The sequence below is a fragment of the Sciurus vulgaris genome, assembly GCF_902686455.1.
Source record: "Sciurus vulgaris genome assembly, chromosome: 5".
Classification (NCBI taxonomy): Eukaryota; Metazoa; Chordata; class Mammalia; order Rodentia; family Sciuridae; genus Sciurus; species Sciurus vulgaris.
The window spans coordinates 114,180,720-114,202,138 of record NC_136465.1 but is presented as its reverse complement, the minus strand read 5'-3'; the positions used below and the strand labels follow the sequence as shown (position 1 = coordinate 114,202,138).

At 39.5% G+C, this 21,419-nt stretch overlaps 1 protein-coding gene across 6 annotated transcripts in view; it reads right to left on the bottom strand.

The window, feature by feature from the left end:
• Positions 1-21,419, bottom strand: part of SCN8A (sodium voltage-gated channel alpha subunit 8) — a 181,802-nt gene that overhangs the window by 27,553 nt on the left and 132,830 nt on the right. For all 6 annotated transcript variants that reach the window (XM_079139767.1, XM_079139766.1, XM_079139769.1 and 3 more), the window contains 6 exons: positions 12,250-12,423; positions 9,697-10,053; positions 5,076-5,546; positions 4,435-4,552; positions 3,823-3,977; positions 642-815 (listed from right to left, as the gene is read on the bottom strand). In XM_079139767.1, coding sequence (XP_078995893.1) covers positions 642-815; positions 3,823-3,977; positions 4,435-4,552; positions 5,076-5,546; positions 9,697-10,053; positions 12,250-12,423 — 1,449 coding nt within the window. The remainder of the gene's footprint in view (positions 1-641; positions 816-3,822; positions 3,978-4,434; positions 4,553-5,075; positions 5,547-9,696; positions 10,054-12,249; positions 12,424-21,419) is intronic.

The window sequence follows — 21,419 nt, the reverse complement described above, 5'->3', positions numbered from 1 at the left end:
GAGCAAGTGCTGGTGGGGTGAGAAATAGTTACAGATGATGCAACTTCTAACCTGAAAAACAATACAAGAAGTCATGGCCTTCAAACCTTGGAGAGGGTCTTAGAACCTGGAAGGAAGAAGGATTTCTCATTTGGTGATCACTGTAGAAATGGCAATGTGAGAACTCTCCCTGATAAACTGATTTGCTCAGGTAAGTATTGGAGGTATCCATGAGGATGACCAGGAGAGTCACACAGACTCCACTACCACCTTGCCCCCAGCAGCCCCACCTCAACCCCCACCCCTTTCTCCTGGCAGAAGGGGTCATCCTGCTGGTGGGGAGCAAGAACCTTCCAGTTCCCAGGCTAAAAACAAGGGGACCTTGAGACCAATGATTCTATTTCTCACTCCTAATCTCTGAATATAAATTAAGCCAAGCCCAACAAAGGAAAGAGTTGGCTGGTGTGTCCCTGGAGCACATGCAGAGACTTCAGAGTTCCCATCCCCACAGTTAAGAGCTGAATACTGACAGTAACTTCTCCAGAGCCTACACCCACAGGTTCATCTAAAACCTAACCCCTGGCAGTTTTAGCCACTAGAGGGAGATACTCCTGTTTGTTTTCCTTCTAGAAAGGTTGGGCAACAGAAAGCAAGACACGTACAGCCACGATGAGGAAGTCCAGCCAGCACCAGGCATTGGTGAAGAACTTCACAAAGCCATAGGCTGTCCACTTGAGTAACATCTCCAGGATGAAGATGTAGGTGAAGACTTTGTCGGCGTATTCCAGGATGGTTCGGATGGTCTTCCTTTGCTCAATGTAGATGTCTTCAAAGGCCTATAAGAGAGGCAGCAGCTGCCTACTACAGTGCTGAAAGGTAAACAGGCACTGTGGGAAGCACTGCCACTGCAGGCAGCTCCTCCCACAAGTGGATGGCCTATCATCAGCTTCCTGCTTCTTCCATTTTATTTCCCTGCTACACGTTTTATTTATACATTTCTGCAGTGTTGAATATTGAATCCAGGGCCTTGCACATGCTAGGCAAGTGCTCTACCACCCCTTAAGCTACATCCCCAGCCCAGTGTCTGTTTGACTGATTGATTTTTTAGTTTTTTGCAGTACTGAAGATTGAACCCAGGGACACTTTACCACTGAGCTATATCCCCAACCCCAGTGTTTTATTTTTTATCAGTGTCACTGAGGAATACTTCACATACCATATAATCCAGCCATTTAAGTGTATGTAATTCAGTGGCTTTTAGTATATTCAGAGTTATGCATTCATCATAATTTTAGACCATTTTCATTACCTCAACAGAACTCCCACACCCTTTAGCTATCCACCCCTCCCACCCCCTGCCTCTCCCCACTTCTCTAGTCTTAGGCAACCACTAATCTACTTTCCGTCTATAGATTTGCCTATTTTGGACATTTCATGTAAGTGAGATCATATATCATATGGTCCTTTGTGACTGGCTTCTCAATTAAACACAAAGCTTTCAAAGTTCTTCCATGCTGTCATGTGTATCAGTACTTCACTCCTTTATGGTATAATAATATCTGAATTGTAGGTTTGTCACATTTTGTTTAGCCTTTATCAGTTGATGAAGATTTGTAGTGTTTCATTTTTTTTGGTCATTGTGAATAATGCTGCCATGAATGTTTGTATATGAGTTTTTACATGTAAGTATGCTTTCATTTTTCTAGGGTATATGCCTAAGAATAGAACTGCTGTTAATTCTATGTTGAATTTTTTGAGGAACTGTCAAACTGTTTTCCAAAGTCATTATACCATTTTATATTCCTACAAGCAGTGTATGAGTGTTCCAATTTCTCTACATCTTCACTAATATTACATATATGACAATATCTGTTCTTTCAAGTCCCTTGATACCATAGGTATGGGTGGAGGACCACAGGGGTGGGAGACACTTGGGTGAAGAAAACTGTAGTATGGCTTTCTTCTCTGATATTCATCAGTGACATAATTCTTTGATACGAAGGTATGAACATTCCCATTTGCAGAGAGTACAGGATGATGTTAAGAGAAGGAATGCCTACATAGCATGAAAAAAAAAAACCCAAAAACTGTGGGAAGTGGAAAAAAGTCCCCTGTGAGACAATGGGAGGTGCCTGCTCTGAACAGTTCCAGAAGGAAGTCTAGAGTTCAACTGTCTGCAACCTCATCTTCCAAAATGCAGGCACATGAACATCAGGTACTCCAGTTTCATCACTGGTCAGTGGGCACAGAAGTCACAGAATCTACAATTCTTCTCAGGGGCTTAGTACATCTGATCAATTAAAACAGCAACAGCTTCTATGTCAGGTTTTCCCTTAACTCCATTTGTTAGAAATTCATTCTAAGGGTCCCCTCCCTCTGAGGTCTCACTATAACTATGCTCTAGTAGCCTCGGTTCCCCTTTGCTATTCTTAAGTCTCATGCCTATTATGGCACAAGGTCTTCCTGTACTGAGTTAAGGTATCCATTGTTTGCTCATCATAACAAATACAAATTGTCAAACGTGAGCAGTAAAGAAAGTTCAAAACTTTTGCTGTGCTGCTGCTTTATTCTTTTTGTGGAGTCAGGGAAGAAAAGAAGCAAGGGATAGGGTGTGTTCTGTTATTTTGTGTTTTTGTTTACTTATTAAATTTGAAGAGTAATGATGGTGACCATGATAAAAATACCCTTCTCAAGTCACCTGTCCTAGTCTGATCCTTCTGCTCTTCAGGGACAGAGACCATGCTGCTGTCACTGTACCAGGAAGCATGGCATGAATGCTTGTTAATGCAAAGGATGACACAGGGCAGGTGGGACAGTCTGGCTGCCCCTTACTCAGACTGCAGCTCCTACACCACTTCCGGGCCTCCTACTATAGTTCCGATGCCTTCATGCATGATCCTCCCCACTCCTCATGTCCTAGTCAGAAAGTTGTCTCCTTTGTCGTTGGGCTCCTTATTATTATACACTACTGCCTCCGTCAGCGTCTCCTGGTCTTTTACTTCACGAGTAGTGAAACTTCTTGAGTTACTGTCTTGATCTTTAACACCAAATTTGAGTTTTCTCCCTTGTTGCCATTATTATTTTTTGCTTCTAGATTAAGTTTGATTTCCCACTTACATGAATTTGTCCATTCACTTTAAAAAACATTTCAAAATTCTATACTCTTCACCTTTCCTTTAATGAAAGGAGGAAATTGTGGGCTGCCTTTAGTCCCTCTGTTCTCAAATCTACTCAGTCATAAATGACACCCTCGTACCAGATCCTGTCCAGGTGTCCTCAGTGATAACCAGGCTAAAATGAGAGCAAATGCCAAGACCACTAGTCCTCACAGGGGAGGTATCTGTGGGTTCAGCACCCTGTATGCCATCACTAAAGAATGATGAGCACTTAGGGCAACATGAATATAAATAACCTCTGTACCAGAGATCTGACTCTCTCAAGGTTTGCTAATGTGGGTTGGGAGGAATGCTATCTCCCTCATCTTGTGTGACTGAAATGTAAAGAACAAGAAATTTGGGGTGTTAGTGAGAGAGGGAAGTTCATTTGAGGAAGCTGCTTAAGCTGGGGTGAAGGAGGCAGTGAGGACACATGGTAGTCTGTGTGCTCATCCTGATGAAAAGGGGGTCTTGGGTTTGAGAAGATCAGGATGTGGATAAGTGCAGATTCTAATTCCCAAAGCTCAAAACACCAGCCTGACGTACTTTAACAGATGATTATCCTCGGGGCCAAAGACCATCTGTACTTTTAAAGATACTGGGCTTGGGCCCCATCCAGCCTCCTCCCTCTGGTTTCTCTTTACCCTTCCCCAGCCAAACCCTCATCATATTTTCCCCTGGACCTCACCAGGGCACCACTGCTGAGCAGAATCATGAAGATGATGAAGGTCTCAAACCAATTGTGCTCCACGATGAGGAAGCAGGTTTTCCGCAGGATCCACCAAGACTTGCCTAGCCCTTCTTCAATGTTGACCTGGCAGCACTTGAACCGCTGGACGCAACCTGGCACCAGTATGAGAGGAGGTCAGACTGTGGAAACTTGCCCCACCCACACCTGCCCTCTCCTCCATCTCCCAGGCCCCACCACACAGCAGGGAGGACAGTGGCTGAATCAGAGTATCTGATTCAGGAATGGAAACAGTGGCAGGGCTGAAGCTATACTGCAAAGGTTAACAGGGTAAGGACTTCTGGAGTCAGAAGGCAGGCACAGCCACAAGAGAAGAGAACTTTCTCATGGCAGAGTCTGGGCTGATACCAAAAGCAGACAGACAAAAGAGAAGCTAGAGAAGAGAAACTTATATGTCAGAATTGAGTAAGGGAAACAGTATGGACTTTCTTCAAAACGGGGGATTGGGACCAAAATTCTTGAAGATAGCCACCAAGCCCCACCCCTCCGCCACCTGGCACAGACATGTCCATGACCAGTGCACGCGCTCACTCCTCTCCTTGCCCCTTTTACCTTCGGTGAAGCAGGCATCTGGATCCAAGTATTCCTCAGGCTGTTCCACAGGGACTTCTTCTACTTCTGGCTTGATATCGATGGTGCTTCCTTCCGAGGAGCTAGTATCATCCAGTTTCTAGATATGCAAGGAAAGAGAGATGAAGCAACTCTGCAGCAATATGTCCACTTGACATGGATGACTAGTGGGGACGGGCCAGATGTAATTCTGTAATTCTTATCTATAATTCTTATTATAGCTCATCACCATCCAACTCATGATGAGCAGATTGAAACCATGAGGCCCTCAAATTCTGTCAGGATGGGATATAACAACAAAACCTACTTAGAGAAGACAGTGACCCAGCCTAAGCCACATGTGGCCCTGGGTTGGTCTCAGGCAGATTAATGGCAGGGAAGGATTTAACGGTTTACTCCAGTTTCTAATCCAGATGCTTCAGAAGCAATGGAGCTAACCCAGACTACTTCAGGGACTCAGTTATTAAGGGAAGGCATGATACTAGTAGGTTGAGTTGGTTCTCAAAGTGAATTGGCTTTTGAAGAATCTACCAAACCCAGCGGTGACCCAATCCCTGGGGTTGACAGAATTCTGTTTGCTCTTTCACATAGGATTGAGGGTGGTTTCTAGGTTGGGACCTTACATCTTTGCTGCCTTCAGGATCTGACTCGCTGCTAACATCTTCTGTGTTCAGGTTCTCAAAGTCAGACTCGCCTACAGCAATAGGCACTCGTACAGTCAAGTTAGGATTGTTGATGAAGGACATGTGATCCTCATCAATGATATATTTTTCCACGCTGCTGCCAATGCCACTGGTTGTACCATTGCCATTCTTCTGGAAGTCACCATTTCGGTGGATGTCTGCACCCGTATGGTTGGCAATACAGTTGGCCTTCTTTTCATATAACTCATCTAGAGGTTTCACTTCATCTGCCTCACGCTGCTTAAAATGAGCCTGCATGAAGGCATGCACTTTAAGTTTGGTCCAAGCCACACCCTTCTTGATGCGGATTACTGAGATCTGTAGGTTGTTCATCTCCCCATCATCATCTGTGGCTGCCAGGTTGTCTGCACTGAAGGAGCTCAGAAGCAAGGCCAGAAAGAGGTTCAGCACCTATACCAGTAGCATTAGAAAAAGAAGTGATTATAGAATGGTCTTAGGAAAAGTTATCCTGCTATACTAGGGGCTGCAAATTAGAAGCCAGCAGAATTCATGTAATAGATTCAAGAATTTCCTTCTCTTTCTTTTTTTGGTACCAGGAATTGAATCCAGAGGCACTTAACCAGTGAGCCACATCCCCAGCCATTTTTTACATTTTATTTAAGAGACAGGGTCTCCTTAAGTTGCTTAGGGCCTTGCTAAGGTATTGAGGCTAACTGAACTCTCGATCTTCCTGCCTTAGCCTCCCAAGCTACTGGGATTACAAGTATGCATCACCACATTAGGATAGATTCAAGAATTTCTGTTGTGTTTTGTTGGCCTGAATAGTATTTTAAATGCTCATGTCACCAGGTGGAAATTCATTTTAAAGCAAGCAGTCTAGCATCTCTTTTCTTGGCTATTTTATAGTTTTACAGTTGTACGTATGCACTCCAAAATATACTACTTCTCTTATAACCAGAAAAAGCAAAGATTGTATTCACTTTGATTAGACAAATCTCTGAAAATAAAAATTGGTGGATTTGGACTTTTGGGAAAGGTCAAAGAGTACATAGATGTCACGTATTCATAAGAATATGGGAAAAAAATTAGGCTTGGTCGGTCACACTTCCATACAACAAATAAAGAAGATAGAACTGAAATGTATTTCATATTAGCTTATTTTAAGAATGAATTTTGAGGTTGTGAGTGTAGCTCAGTAGTGGAATGTGTACTTAGTATGTGTGCAATCCTAGCTTTGAGTCCCAGTACCAAGAAACAAAAAAATAACTTTTCTTTGCTTCCTAACATTTATAAAAATAATGTAGTCATTGTAGTGTGTGCCTGTAGTGCTGGTTATGTGGGAGGCTGAGGCAGGTGAATGGCTTAAATGCAGGAGTGTGAGGCCAGCCTGGGCACCATATTGAGTCCTTATCTCAACAAAACAAAATTAAATAATTAAAAAAAAAAAAAACCCACAAGCAAGACAGTGATGGTATCTTTGTGTTCTATGGCATAGCCAAATGTCAAGTCACCAGATACAAGCTTTATTTATTTTTGTTTTAATTTCCTGTTTTACTACAATGGACATTAATTTAGTTTTCAGTGGCACCTGCCTGTAATCCCAGCAACTCAGGAGTATGACAGGAAGATTGCAAATTCAAGGCCAGCTGTGGTAACTTAGCAAGACCCTATCTCCAACAAAACAAAACAAAACAAAACAAAACAAAACAAAACAAAACACCCCCAAAACAAACAATAACAACAAAACCATAAAAAATAAAAAAGAACTGGGGATGTAGCTCAGTGGTAAAGTGCTATTGGATTCAACCTCCAATACCCCTCACCAACAATTCATTTATTTTTATTAAGTCCTACTTTGAAAAGTGGGAGAGGTATTCACTTTCTGATTTAATTTGTCCTTTACTTTGTCATACTTTGGAAGAAGAGTAGGGCATATAGTTTAGGTAGAGATAATAGTGTATGCTGAGTAAGGGAGTAGAAACAATAAACTATAAGTATTTGGATTATCTGGGCCATTTGTAGAGTTAAAAATAAATTGACAAAATGGAATAGGAAAGGGCTTGGAAGTCCAGTTAAGGGATATAAATTTTATTTAATAGGAGCCACTGCTTGTTTTTGTGCTACAGGGGATTGAACCCAGGACCTTGTACTTGCTAGGCAAGTGTTCTACCACTGAATGACATCCTCAGTTCCCCCTCCTCTTTTTATATTTTATTTTGAGATGGGATCTTGCTAAGTTGCCTAGGTTGGACTTAAACTTGCAATCCTCTGCCTCTCGTCATTCTAAGTTGTGGGATTATAGGTGTGTGCCACCACACTCAGGTCCACTATTAGTTTTTGAATAAAGGAGACACAGAAAATGACAGATTTGAGAAAGTCATTCCTATTTGCTACATACTGAGGAGGCTGGAAGCTAGAAAGCTGTTGTAGGCATGGGTTAATAAGGTCTGGATCAAGCTATGGTAGTCCCAAACCTTAGCACATGAGTCTCTGGCAGGGGATAGACCCTTGTTAAAATACATATCCTTGGCCTACCTTGAAGAGACCCTGTTTCAGCAGATCTGGTGTAGGGTCTGGGACTGTGCTTTTATTAATGAATGAGTCTCAGATGATATGATATAGGTGGTATTCAGATCACACTTTTAGAAATACTGCATGGATCATAGAAATGCAAAGGAAGGGGTAGATTATAAAAATAAGATGAAGAAAGATGTATGTGTAGAAATGCCATGAAAGAAGACGTGAAGTAAGATGTAGTGAAGAAAGATACATTTAAAATGCATTTGGTACCTGCTGGCAGTACAGAAAAAAGAGAAAAGGCTCTGAAGTTATAAGATCCTAGAGACTAGATGGGCAGAGGGACTGAACAAAAGGGAACCTGTTAAAGTGTCACGGGGGCAGAGATGATTTTAGTCATGTGTTCAGGTATCTGGAAGCGGACGTGGAGAGATGTCCTGGAGACAACAGAGAGGTTGGTGAGGTTAAGTGGTAAGAAATGTTGATATACTATATGCCAGGAAGCAGGAGTATACTCCCCAAAGGAATGGAAAGATTTATTTATTTATTTATTTTTTGGGGAAAGATTTATAGGTATCAGAAAAGAGGGAAAGGTGGCTGGGAATGGGATAGATTAGAGAAATATCATGGTAGCTACTTTTACAGGTCAAATGAAAGCATAGGATAGTACGTCTGGTTCAGAGGCTGGTGACAGGATCCCTCAGCTGGCATATTTCTTTTTTTTTTTTTTTTTGTACTGAGGATTAAACCCAGGAGCACTTAACTCCTGAGCCACACCCCAGTCCTTTTTGTATTTTGTTTAGAGACAAGGTCTTGCTAAATTGCTTACAGCCTTGCTAACCTGATGAGGCTGGCTCTGAACATACAATCCTCCTGCCTCAGTCTCTTGAGCTGCTGGGATTATAGGTGTGTGCCACCATGCTCAACTGGCATATTTCTTTATAACAGAAAGGGGAAAGGAAATAATATGGATGAGTTGATAAGAGATCATTTGAGCCTGCCATCTTCCAGTCTTCCTTGCTCTACACTTGTAAGTAGGATTTGGAGACCTGATTCATAAATTGTGACTTCTCAAATTGTAGTGTGCACATGAATCACATGGAGATCTTGTTATAAATGTAGATTCTGATTCAATAGTGTTTTTTTGGGGAGGGCGGTTCCAAGATTCTACATTTCAAGCATACTCTCATGCAATCTTATTGCTGCTGTCCTTAGATTATGTGTTAAGAAACAAGTTATTAAAATCTCTGGCTGGCGAGGGGCTGGAGTTATGGCTCAGTGGTAGAATGCTTGCCTTGCATGTGTGAGGCCCTGGGTTTGATACTCAGCACCACATATAAATAAATAAAATAAAAGATCCACTGACAACTGAAAAAAATATTTTAAAAAAATCTCTGCTGGTGATTCTTCTATACACAGAGGCAGAAAACAGGCAGATGGAGGAGCAGAGTAAGGCAAGAAAGTGATTTCCCATTTATATAGTTAAAAATCAAACTCTAAGATGGCTTAGATCAGTGGTTTCAATGTTGAGTAATTTTGCACCCCAGGGACATTTGGCAATGTCTGCAGTCTTTTTTGATCAACCCAATTTGGGGGATGCTACTGGCAGCTTGTGGGTCAGGGATGTTGTTAAGTTCTACAATGCACAGGGCAGTCTCACAACAAATAACTATATAGCTTAAGATGTTAACAGTGCCAGGGTGAAGAAATCCTAGTTGAGAAAAAGGAAAAAAAAATAATTTTTTTTGGTAGTTGAAAGAGCATAGGCTTTGTAGTCTAGGTTCAAATAGAGGACTTGATATTTAATAGCTGTGTGATCTTGGGAAAATCACTTAACTTATGTTGAGTTTTGTTTCCTTAATTATGAAAAAGGGTTGGCAGGTTGTGCTGTGTTATGACTTAATAGGTACTCTCTGAAAAACCAGTCTCTTCCTCATTTGTACCTTAGGGTTTCTGGGCCAAGAAAGAACAAATATGTCAATAGACATGGAAAGTGATAGAGGGACTATGCAGCCTGGTTTTCTGGGCCAAGGGTAGGATGATCAGGGCAAAGAACAAAAATGTTTTAGAAATTAGTACTAACCACCAAGTTGCCAATAACCATGACCATCATAAAAACAATGAGGCACATGGCCTGGCCTGCCACCTCCATGCAGTCCCACATGGTCTCAATCCATTCCCCGCATAACACTCGAAAGACAATGAGGAAAGAATGGAAAAAGTCATGCATGTGCCAGCGAGGGAGTTCACAGTCCTGGTTGATCTTGCAGACACATTCTTTGTAGCTTTTCCCAAAGAGCTGCATTCCCACCACAGCAAAGATGAAGACAATAATGGCCAGCACCAGGGTCAGGTTGCCCAAGGCACCCACTGAATTTCCAATAATCTTGATCAGCATGTTCAGGGTGGGCCAGGATTTGGCCAATTTGAAGACTCGGAGCTAAGGAGAAAATAAACAAACAAAAACTAAATGATACTCAATCCATTTTCTTATCATGTGACTAAAATAATAACATAAAATTTATAAGCTCAGCTTAAATTTATTTAACAACCTTGAGAAATTCCCAGAATTTTCTTAGTGTCTCAGACTAAAAGGGGAGAAACTGAGGTATAGATAAGAGAAAACTAATTAATTTCATAGTAAGTAAAAAAATTTTATTTTATTAAAATATTTATTTTAATAACATATAAGTTTGTTTACTATAATAAAAGTCACCAACATATTTAAAAAATTTAGAGCTAGGATCTAAGAATGCTATCTCTAGTTCTTTGTATTAGATCCTGCATCCATCGGCTTTTTAAAAACTCACACATGAACATCTCTCTTTCCTACTGATTTCCCCTTGAAATCTCAAGGTACATGTCAAGGAAAGTATGATTTGTGGGAAACCAAAATAACAGTATGGCAAGGACAATGAAAAGAAGTCATCTATCACCTTAAAAAGGCAAGCATTTAAAAATTCTAAGTATTGGCTGGGCATGGTAGTGCATATCTGTAATCTCAGCAGCTTAGGAGGCTGAGGCAGGAGAATTGCAAATTCAAAGCCAGCCTTAGCAATTTAGTGAGGCCCTAAGCAACTTAGCAGACCCTGTCTCAAAATAAAACATTAAAGAAGGGCTAGGGATGGGGCTCACTGTTTTTAAGTACCTCTGGGTTCAATCCCAGGAACAAAAAAAAGAAAAAAAATCTTAAGTCCAACAAATAATCAATGGCTACCATGCAACTTTGTGATATGCTCAGAATTACTTTTTTGGAGAAAAAGTAGAACACCCAAATAGAGGAAGTTCTACATATATTAAACATCTTTTGAAAAGAATCTATACTATTATTAATTCAGAGGACAAAACTTTTGGTATCTGTCAGTCAGGAAATTGTGATATTCTGTAATGCATGATTACAAGATCTTGGCAAATAAACTGAGAATTATAATGCATAAAGCCCATGGTGGCTTGGCCAAAGAAATGATAAGATCATTATCAGATGTCATAAGTTAACAAATAACCAATAACTGATACATAATATAACAGAAATTCTGCTAGAAGGCAACAAGTCTCATCTGAGATGGTTTGCCATATGTGAATCTGGGCCACTCATATTTTTTTTTCCCTGCTTGGCTTCTAATATATTCAGAGTATTAATTTTTATGGTCTCTATCTTTCATTTCTTCCACTTATTATTGAGATAATAAGAACTATTCTCAAAAAATCAACTGTGGGATGGATCTAAACCAGTTACTAGTGAGCAGAGGTTTCAGAAACTTGGGCAGATGTCATTTGTGACTTTCACCAAGTGAAATCTCCGTTTTACAAATAGTTTCATTCTATTCCGAATCTCTTTCTTTGTTCTCCTGAATATCCTGATGAAAAAACCTTAAACCCTTTCAGTTGCGAGTACTTCGGTATATTCTTGATTGGGAGAGAAAACCCTAAACTATTGTGATGCCAATGAGGCAGCAGTGAGCTTGGAGTGAGATACCCCCAGTGTAATTCAGTTTCTCCAAGGACTTACTCAAGACATAACTTATGATACTACTTACAGGCATCTCTTGAAGATTTTATTAACTACTCTTTCAGAGTCATTTTAGTAATTTGCACATTAACTTCAAATATGTTAATAAAAAATTCTTAGCTAATAAAGCGGAAAACCCAATGTTCAACAACTAATTTCAATAGAATTAAAAAAAACTTATTATGAATTTCTGGAAGGGGTCACCATGATAAAAGAAACAAGGAAATTCATCTTTGAAAATGGAGAAATTCTTTGCTTCTCAAGGAAAAGAGTTGCTCAGATAAATAAACAATTCCTGAGAAAACCAAATTAGACCCCAGAAAAGCCTTTGAGAGGCCTTTGTCTTTTAGACAAAGAGGCATTATTTTCTGATGAAATTCCCCAAATTCATTTTGTTTGCTTAATGATTTAAAAAACTGACTTACATTATGCATCTAATGGGAAAATTTTCAACCTTTTAGTAGCTAAGTCAACTAAATGACCAACTGGAATTGGGCGTAGAATATAGCTAAGGTTTTAAAATTTATTTTATTTTTTATTTTAAAACAGTTAAGTTTACTTATACAAAACTCTTTCTTAGTAGTCCCAAGATAGGAAATTAAAAGAAATCGGAGAAATGTGGAATACCAATCGGAAAGATCGCAGCACCGAAAGCCCCTCCACGTCTGCTAGACCCAGTTCCATTAAACTGAGGGAGACAATAAATCCGTCAAAAATGTTCCAACCTTCTTGGAAATAATAGTAGGGATCCATGGCTATGAGCTTCAGGAACATTTCTGCTGTGAAAATTCCAGTGAAAACCTAAAGAAGGGGAGGCAGGAGGTAAGGAAAAGAAATAATAGAGAATGCCTTTATCATTATCATTGATCACAACATGTCCATGAAGCTTCGAGAGGCAGACTTGGTTTCTGCATCCATAGACGTTAATACCTGGATGTCCCACAAGCACCCCACATGATGCAGGAAAATCTCCCTACTTTCCTCTTTAATGAAGACCTCAGCCCCAATGTTCCCATCTTTGTTGTCAGAATTTAAATCAGGGGCTGGGGCTGGGGCTTAGTGGCGGAGTGCTTGCCTGGCATATGTGAGGCCTTGGGTTCAATCTTCAGCACCACATAAAAATAAAATAAATATAATAAAGGTACTGTGTCCCTCTACAAGTAAAAAAGAAAAAATTAAATATATATAAATATAATGTATATAACACACACATATATAAATCTATATATATATATAAAGAATTACTCAAATCACATTGTTCATCTAAGCAATGTTAACTGCACACAAGATAACTCCTTTTAAGGGTCAGCTGTCCCTTTGAATGTATATGCTGGGGATTTTTGCTTTTAAAAAACTAATCACTTTCAGCCAGTCATGGTGGCCCCTGCCTGTAATCCCTGTGACTGAGGCTGAGACAGGAGGATTATAAGTTTGAGACCAGCCTAGGCAACTTAGTGAGATGCTGTCTCAAAATTAAAAAAGGCCTGGAGGTGTAGCTCAATGGTAGAGTACTTGCCTAGCATGTACAAGGCCCTGGTTTCAATCCCCACTACTGCAAAACAACAATAAGAACAACACAACAAACCATTCCTTTTTTTTTTTTTAAATACCTTTATTTTATTTATTTTTATGTGGTGCTGAGGATTGAATTCAGTGTCTCACACATGCTAGTCAAGTGTTCTACCACTGACTACAACCCCAGCTCCAACAAATAATTTTTTAAAAAATATTTTTTAGATGTTGATAGAGCTTTATTTTATTCCTTTATTTATATGTGGTGCTGAGGATCGAAACTAGTGCCTCACACATGCTAGTCAAACATTCTACCACTGAGCCACTACCCCAGCTCCACCAACAAATCATTCCTATACAAGTAGACAGTAGTTACCAGAGGCTGGGGAAGACAGAAGAGGGGAAGGGAGAGAGGCTGATCAATGGGCACAATGTTACAGGCAAACAGGAGGAATAAATTCTGGTGCTTTGGCACCCCAGGATGCCCACAGCTAGCAATAGTGTATCCTACATTACAAAACAGTCAAGCAGACTTTGTTCTCATCACAAAGAAATGATAGTGGAAATAATGGGTATGCTAATGGACTTGAATAGTTCACTACACAATATATATACATAAATTGAAACACTACATGGTACCTCGAAAACATGTATAATTATGTGTCAATTAAAAATAAAACAAAACTTGCAAAAGAGATCATTCATTGTTATTAGTCCTTATTTGATAGTTATATGTTTTAGCAAACCAAGACATATTCAACAAGATTTGTTAAGTCATAAAAGGAATTAAATAGTGACAAAAGTGTGTAAAATATAGGAAAAAAATACCCATAATCTCACATATCATTTTAGGTCTTATTTTCTACTTATCATGATCCATCCATGCTACTATACAGCTTTTTTTAACTTCTGCTTTTATTGCTGAATAAAAGTCTATTGGTGGTTGGGTGCAGTGGCACATGCCTATAATCCCAGTTACTTGGAGGCTGAGGCAGGTGGATCCCAAGTTTGAATCTAGCCTCAGTAATTTAGTGAGACCCTGTCTCAAAATTAAAAAAAAAAAAAAAAAAAAAAAAAAATTAAAAAGGGTTGGTGGTATATTTCAGTAGTAGAGCACCCCTGGATTAAATCCCTAATAACACACACACACACACCAAAAGAAAAAAACTCTACTGGTGCCCACCATGCATGAGGGCCTGGATTCAATCCCTTGTACTATAAAGAAAAAAAAAAGAGGTAGGGGGCAGATTCTACTGGGTGACTATATCTTTAAGAATTTTTTTTTTTATTGTCAGAGACTTTGGTACTACTTCCTTTTTGATTTTTCAATATTTTAATGATGTAAGAAGTATTAGGTTTGCAGTTTATTGTGTGCAAGAATGATTTCTTCTCTATGTTCTTCTCCTCCCATTCTTCTACCTGACAGAGCACCTTGTGTTTCCCAAGGCCTTCTTCCTGCAGGCCTTATTAAGGTAAATGCAGGAAGAAAGCTGAATCCCTTGAGTGTCCCCTATGAAAAGACCAACACTCTCTAGGCCACACAACAGACTCTTACTGAATACTATGCTTTTAGAGGAGAGAATTTTTCATGCAATGGGTTTACAACTATCATAATAAATTAGTACTTGTAACAACTACCTGATCACCAAGTTTACATGTGAAGAAGTTTAAGGAAAGCTTTGAAAACATAGTCTGAGGAGAACTGAAAACAGTAAAAAATGCTTACATTATAGATGCTGTTTAGATATAAGTTGAACTAATATATATCAAAAATGAAATAGAAGGACTTGATAAAAACACATCAAAATGGATAAACGGCTGTCTGGTTATTTGGTGTTTCTATACTTTTCTGTGGCACCTCATTTTTCCAATTTGAAGATGCAGTATTATAAAGTGCAGAAAAATTCCTAGAGATTCAGTTTTGCAAAAATCAAAGCTCCTAGTACAAGATAAGCATCTGCAGATGGAACAGTCTGCTTCTCCCAGGTTAAGGAAAAGTAGGACAGCTAATCAAATCCTGATGTACATTTCATCCTTTGTGTAAATACAGCATAGTTTTCTGCATCTAGAAATGTTAGCCTGCTTAGCAAAAACACTAAGCAGAGACTTGATCTATTATCACATTGTCTCCTGGTGAACACACAGGAAGTGCTCAATAATAAGCACTAGCTCACTGACCACAGAATAGTGCACCAGGGAAACTCTAGTTCCGATGGAGAACTCAAATATTATGCAGTTAACATAGTACTGCCTGTAACTGAAGTGAATGATTTTGGATGCCCGGCAGGAACGAACTGTTCACAACAGAGGCCAGCTGCCACATTGCTTTGGCACATGGTATATGCTATTAGTTGGGCTGTATGTCAAAATGCATCTGAAACTATTAGCTATGTGACAGAATTATTTTTTTAAAGACTGAGACAAGTGTTGGGTGCAGTGGCATATGCCTGTAACCTCAGTGACATGGGAGGCTGAGACAAAAGGATTCCAAGATCAAGGCCAGTCTCAGCAAGTTTGAGGCAAACCTGGGCAACTCACCCTGTCCCAAATTTAAAAAATAAAAAGGGCTGGAGGTGTAGATGAGTGGTAGAGCACCCCTGGGTTCAGTTTCCAGTATTCAAAAGAAAAAAAGAGAGAGAGAGAGAGAGAGAAAGAATGGATTTAAGGTTATCCCTATGGTAACACTCTTATTTGCACTGTGATATGCTTCTAGAGGAGAAAAGGAACTTATAAGCAGCAAATCAGCAATTGTACATAAGTGTCAATCTTGTGAATGTCATCAGATATTCACCTAAGAATTTATGTTCTAATACCATCATTCTCAAAGTACAGTCGAGGATTCTTGGGGTTCCTAAGATCCTTTCAAGGTACATGAAGTTCTTTTCCAACTACATTTCTGTGTAAGGCCAGGTTTTCTTCTATACTTGAACCAAAACAATCTATTGCAATGGACTGAAAGCAGAAGTAGTTAAGAGAATCTAGTTATATTTTATGAAATCAAAACACATGAAAAAAATTTGCAAAAATGTCAAATAATGTCATTCCTATTTTTTCTTAGAAAATAGCTTTTCCCTCCATAAAACATTATTTATGCAAACATGTACTAGAAATATTGTGATTTTTAAACATGACTATTTAAAAAAATTCCTACTTTAATTTCAAATATGGTATATGTTGATAGGTATAATCAACAGAAACAAAAACTCTTAGCTCTTTCTAAGAGTGTGAAGACCAAAATATGATTGAGAACCACTGCTTCAGTAGAATAATCTGAATTCACAGTCATCATGTCTTTCTAGTTTGGACAAGCCCCTGGGCATAGGCTAAGTGTCCTAGGACTGGGTTTTTATCTGGGGTCATCCTGAAGTTTGGGAAATATACCCTTAGTAGGCTACAGAGAGGTGGCCTGGTGTGGGGAGTCAGATTCAGCAGGATAAAGAGCTCTTATGCGGGGGAAGAGCTGCTGTGGGGTGAGAGGTTGTCCAAATGCATATCCCCTATGAGGCATCAGAGTCAAGTGGAGTAGGGGAAACATTGATGGCCCGCATGGGCTCTAAGAGCTTGCAAAGTGTGAGGGCCTGTCCACCTGGAAGATACTGGCAAGGATGTTAGGGGTGGAGGCACCCACCTCTCTGTATACTGAGGACACCCAGAATGGAGAGTCACTGAACATAGTGGGAGGGTAGCTGCACTGGGACAGGTTAACAGCAGCTTTCTGATTAGATAAGTGTATCAACGATAGTAGGAAGAGGTTTCTTATTGTTGGAGGAGATACAAACAGAAAAAGGGCAAACTAGAAAGCACCCTGTAGGCCCTGGACTAGAATTGGAAGTGACAGTGAAAGTGACAGTGTCCCCTCATGATTGTCAACACATACAGCAAGTTTGTCCTAAATGGCTCATCCTTTACCATGAGGATTACATGTTGCTCCAAGCATTATGCACACCCAGATCCCAGGTCTTAACTAGTTTTTTTTTTTTTTTTTTGGCGGTACTGGGGATTGAACCCAGGGTCTTGTTGCTTGAGAGGCAAGCACTCTATCAACTGAGCTATATCCCCAGCCCCCAGGTCTTAACTTTGAAATACCATTTCCACTGAAAGAATCACAGCTTCTTGAGAAATGGCTGATTCCATTTCCAAAATGCAAAATCAGCCTGGACTATCTTATGGTACCAAAAAGCAAGGACGTATCTAAGCAACGATATATCAAAAGGACACAGAAGTTGATCTACAGGGCCTCCCAATGGTCAAATGAGGGACAGTTTAAATGTCAAAGTAGATGATATTAATGGATTATAACTCATTGGATAGAACTGAAAACCATGAGTCCATACTGACATAAAGGAATAACTAAAAAGTTGAATGATCAGGATATTTAGAGAGTTCCAAAGTGTCTGCCTCATAAACACTAATTAATTATACATGGGGAAAGAGTTACTTTACAGAGAGAAGTTTGGCAGACACTATCTTAATCAAGTGATCAAATGAATATCAGTAACAGAATCAAGGGAATTGTGTGACACCTAGTAGACACAATGAAAGAAAGACAGCCTAACTTGGGTGATATTCCTACTCAAAGGCAAAGCCTATCTCTAATCATGTGGAAGCATCAGAAAAATGCAAATTGAAGGAACTCTACAAAATAACCGACCATTTAATCTTCAAAGTGTCAAGGTCATAAAGCCAAGCGAAGCCTGAGGAATTCTTCTGGCCTAGAGAAGCTTAAAGAGATATGACCATTAAATGCAATGGGTAATTTGAGACCTGCATCCTTTTCTTACAAAGGTCATCATTGGGATCATTTGGCAAAACCTGAATAGGGCATGAGAATTAGATGTTTATAATGTAGTAAGTTTAATCTTCTGATTTTGACAGTTATGTGATGGTTATGTAGGAGAATGTACTTGTTTATTAAAAAAAACCTCATCACACATTAAAGTATTTTGGGCAATAAAGCTATGTTGTTGAGTTACTCTTAAAAGTTTTTTATACTGTACTTGAAAATTCTCTGTAAGATTCAGACTGTTACTATAATGCACTAATAAAAATTTTAAAAATATTCAGATTGTTCAGCATACTACAGTGATGTAGCCACATCAATGTTCATAGCTGCTCAATTCACAATAGCTAGACTGTGGAACCAACCGAGATGCCCTTTAATTGGTAAATGGATAAAGAAACAGTGGTACATATACACAACGGAATACTACTCAGCCACAAAGAAGAATAAAATTATGGTAATTGCTGGTAAATGGATGAAGTTGGAAAATATCATGCTAAGTGAAATAGGCCAAGCCCAAAAAACCAAAGGCCGAATGTTTTCTCTGATAAGTGGATGACGATACATAAAAAGGCGGGGTAGTGGGTGGGGGGAAGAGAAGAATGAACTCTGGATGGTGTAGAGGAAAATGGGGTGGGAGGGGGGTGGGGGAAGGAGAGATAGTAGAATGAGACAGTATTACCCTATGAATATACATGAATGGTGTGAATCTACCTTGTGTACAATTGTAGAAATGAAAAGTTGTACCCCATTTGTGCACAATGAATCAAAATGCAGTCTGTAAAAATTAAAAAAAATTAAATAAAAAAATTCAGATTGTTTAAAAGCAACCTCATAAACTTACTGTTGTATTAAATTGGTTAAAAACAGACAAGAAAATAATCAAAAATTTATCTACTATATAATACAAAGTCTGTATAAGTCACATAGCCTCGTGGGCTTTAATTTCCTCTAGAAAACAGGGGAGTTGGATGGGATTATTTCTAAGGTTCTTCCCATGATTAGCATTTTCTCTTTCAGGGAGTTGATGAAAGAGGCAGGCAATTTCAATTTGCAGAAGACTATTCTCATCTTCCCTCAAAAATATCTATGTGCCTGTCTAGGGGTCAACAGAATTTAACTCACTGTCCAGGTGGTGTGAAACGTCTCCTCTTCCCACCCTAAGACAAGGTTGTACTTTGCTTCAACCAAGCTAGTCAACCTTACATTTTTCCATCCTCATTCTTAGGTCAAAGGCTCTACTCCAATCTCCCAAATCTTTGAAGATCTCCTACTGAATTACATGAATACAGTTCCTAAGATTTATAGGATACTTTTAGATACCCCAAATATTTTTGAAAAGGTTCTCAACTTATCCTCCCAACCATAGGTGAGATGGTGTTAGTCTCATTTCACAGGTGCCGATCGTTTCTCCAGAGAAACCATTAGCTTATTCAAGGTTAAGCTATCTCTAACAGGAACCAACACCCAAATCTTCTAATTCTGTGTTGTTCTCACCAGCTCGGCACTTGTGATTTCCTTTTTCGTGGTGCTGGGGTTGGAACCCAAGGTCCTCACACATGCTAGGCAAGCACTCTACCATTGAGCTACTTCCCCAGCCTCAACACTTGTGTCATCAAAATATGTCTTTGAGCTTCTGCTACCATTCAGAAAACACTCAAATGGCCATTTCCTTGGGGTCCAGCAAATACCCAACTTCCTTATCTGACATCTCCCACTCAGGGGACAGGCATCTCTCACCCAATATATACAAAACAGAACTTTGGATTTTAAACTGCAAAGGTGTTCCTTCTTCAGTCAGTCCTGTTTTTCCATTAGTTACTAAACTCCAAATCTAGGCACCATTTTTATTTTTTATTTTTTCCCTTACTCTCATACCCAGTCCACAGTTTGCAGAACCATTCACGACTCCATCCCCACCGTTAACTATTCAGTCACTGTCCCCCTGAACTCTTGCCTTCTTATTTTAGAACTGGGTTCTGAGTTGGCTTGCCTTGGGAGTCTCTGCGTATTAGTTGCTGACATCTCTTTCTTCACAAACAGCTGTCAGCAAAGTCTTCTGAATGCTCACAACTCTAATTTAGGTGTCATCCTAAGCCTCTGTAGACATTTAAGGAAGGGAAATATGAAGTTATTTGCTAGCCTGAGTGGGGCAATTCTACTGGTGGTAGGTGAAAAGGCCTCTCAAAATCCCTTTAATATCAAGGACTGATTCTGTCAAAAGCAAGGAAAGGAGCAATGCTGGAAAGAAAATGCAATGCTACCGAAAAAATGTCACCACCATCAACAATAAGCATCATCAGATCATATTCTTGTTACTAACTCTTGGCTATCTCTGATATTGCTGACTGGCTTAAAATTCTGCCTGATGGCCAAGGCTCCTAGTTAGTCAGTCAGTCACACAATGTCTACCACAGGGTCAGTTAGCAGGATTCCAGGACAGTTTGTGGGACTGTGCTGTTTCCAAAACTACAGTTTCACTGGGCTGCCTTCAAGGAGCCTAGAGCAGTCACTAACCCTAGATATGGAGATTAGCAAGACCACAGAACTATCTGGGGTTTGTAGCAGGGAACACTATTGGCTAAAGGTAAAGGGATCTCTGTGCCATATGTTTTCTGAATGGGAAAATGAATAAAAATGATATTATAGAATATTAATAGTATAATAGAACTTAAGGTGGAAGCTCTGTGTGTGAGAGAAAATGAGAGAGATACGAAACACAGATGGATAGGACACACTAAGCAGAGATCATGCTCTGATTAAAAACTGGGAGCTAAATATGAACATACCCATGGGCAACCCCAATGGAATAATAAGGCCCAGATGACTTAGAGGATTCTTTCCAACAAACTGTTTACTGGCCATCAAAATTCAATCAACTCCTGATTTTTGTACTGAAGAAGTAAAACAAATCATCCTAAATGACAAGTACTTGACTTCAGAATACATGGTGTAAGCTATTTTTAAAAACTGCAGCTTGTTGCACTCTGGAGGCCAAGGTAGAAGGATTAGAAGTTCTAGGCCAACCTCAGCATCTTAGCAAGATTTTGTATTTATCTTGAAATATAAAATAAAAAGGGCTGGGGATGTAGCTCAGTGGTAAAGTGCCCCTAGGTTCAATCGCTAGTACCAAAATAAATAAATCTGCATACTTACTTTCTAAATAATATAATAAATTAATGTGACTTAAGCTAACATTAAAATAAATTTGGCACTGATCAACTAATAGCAGAAACTGGATGATGACCCAGAAGTTGGATGGAGGGGGAACGAGCAAAGGATTAAAAATTTCCCATAAATAGTCCCCACATGGATAAGTAAGATGTGACAGTGCAGTAAACATTCAGTGCTTAATGCACTAAAAAGCCGCCCTATTTTGTGGTGGTTGTTACTTGAGGTGAAAGGGAAAGTGATTTGCTAGAGCAATGCAATGCAGGAATCAATGTGAGAAACAGAATGAGAGAAAAAAATAAAGACCCAGAAGTTCTTGGCTCTGGCTATTGAA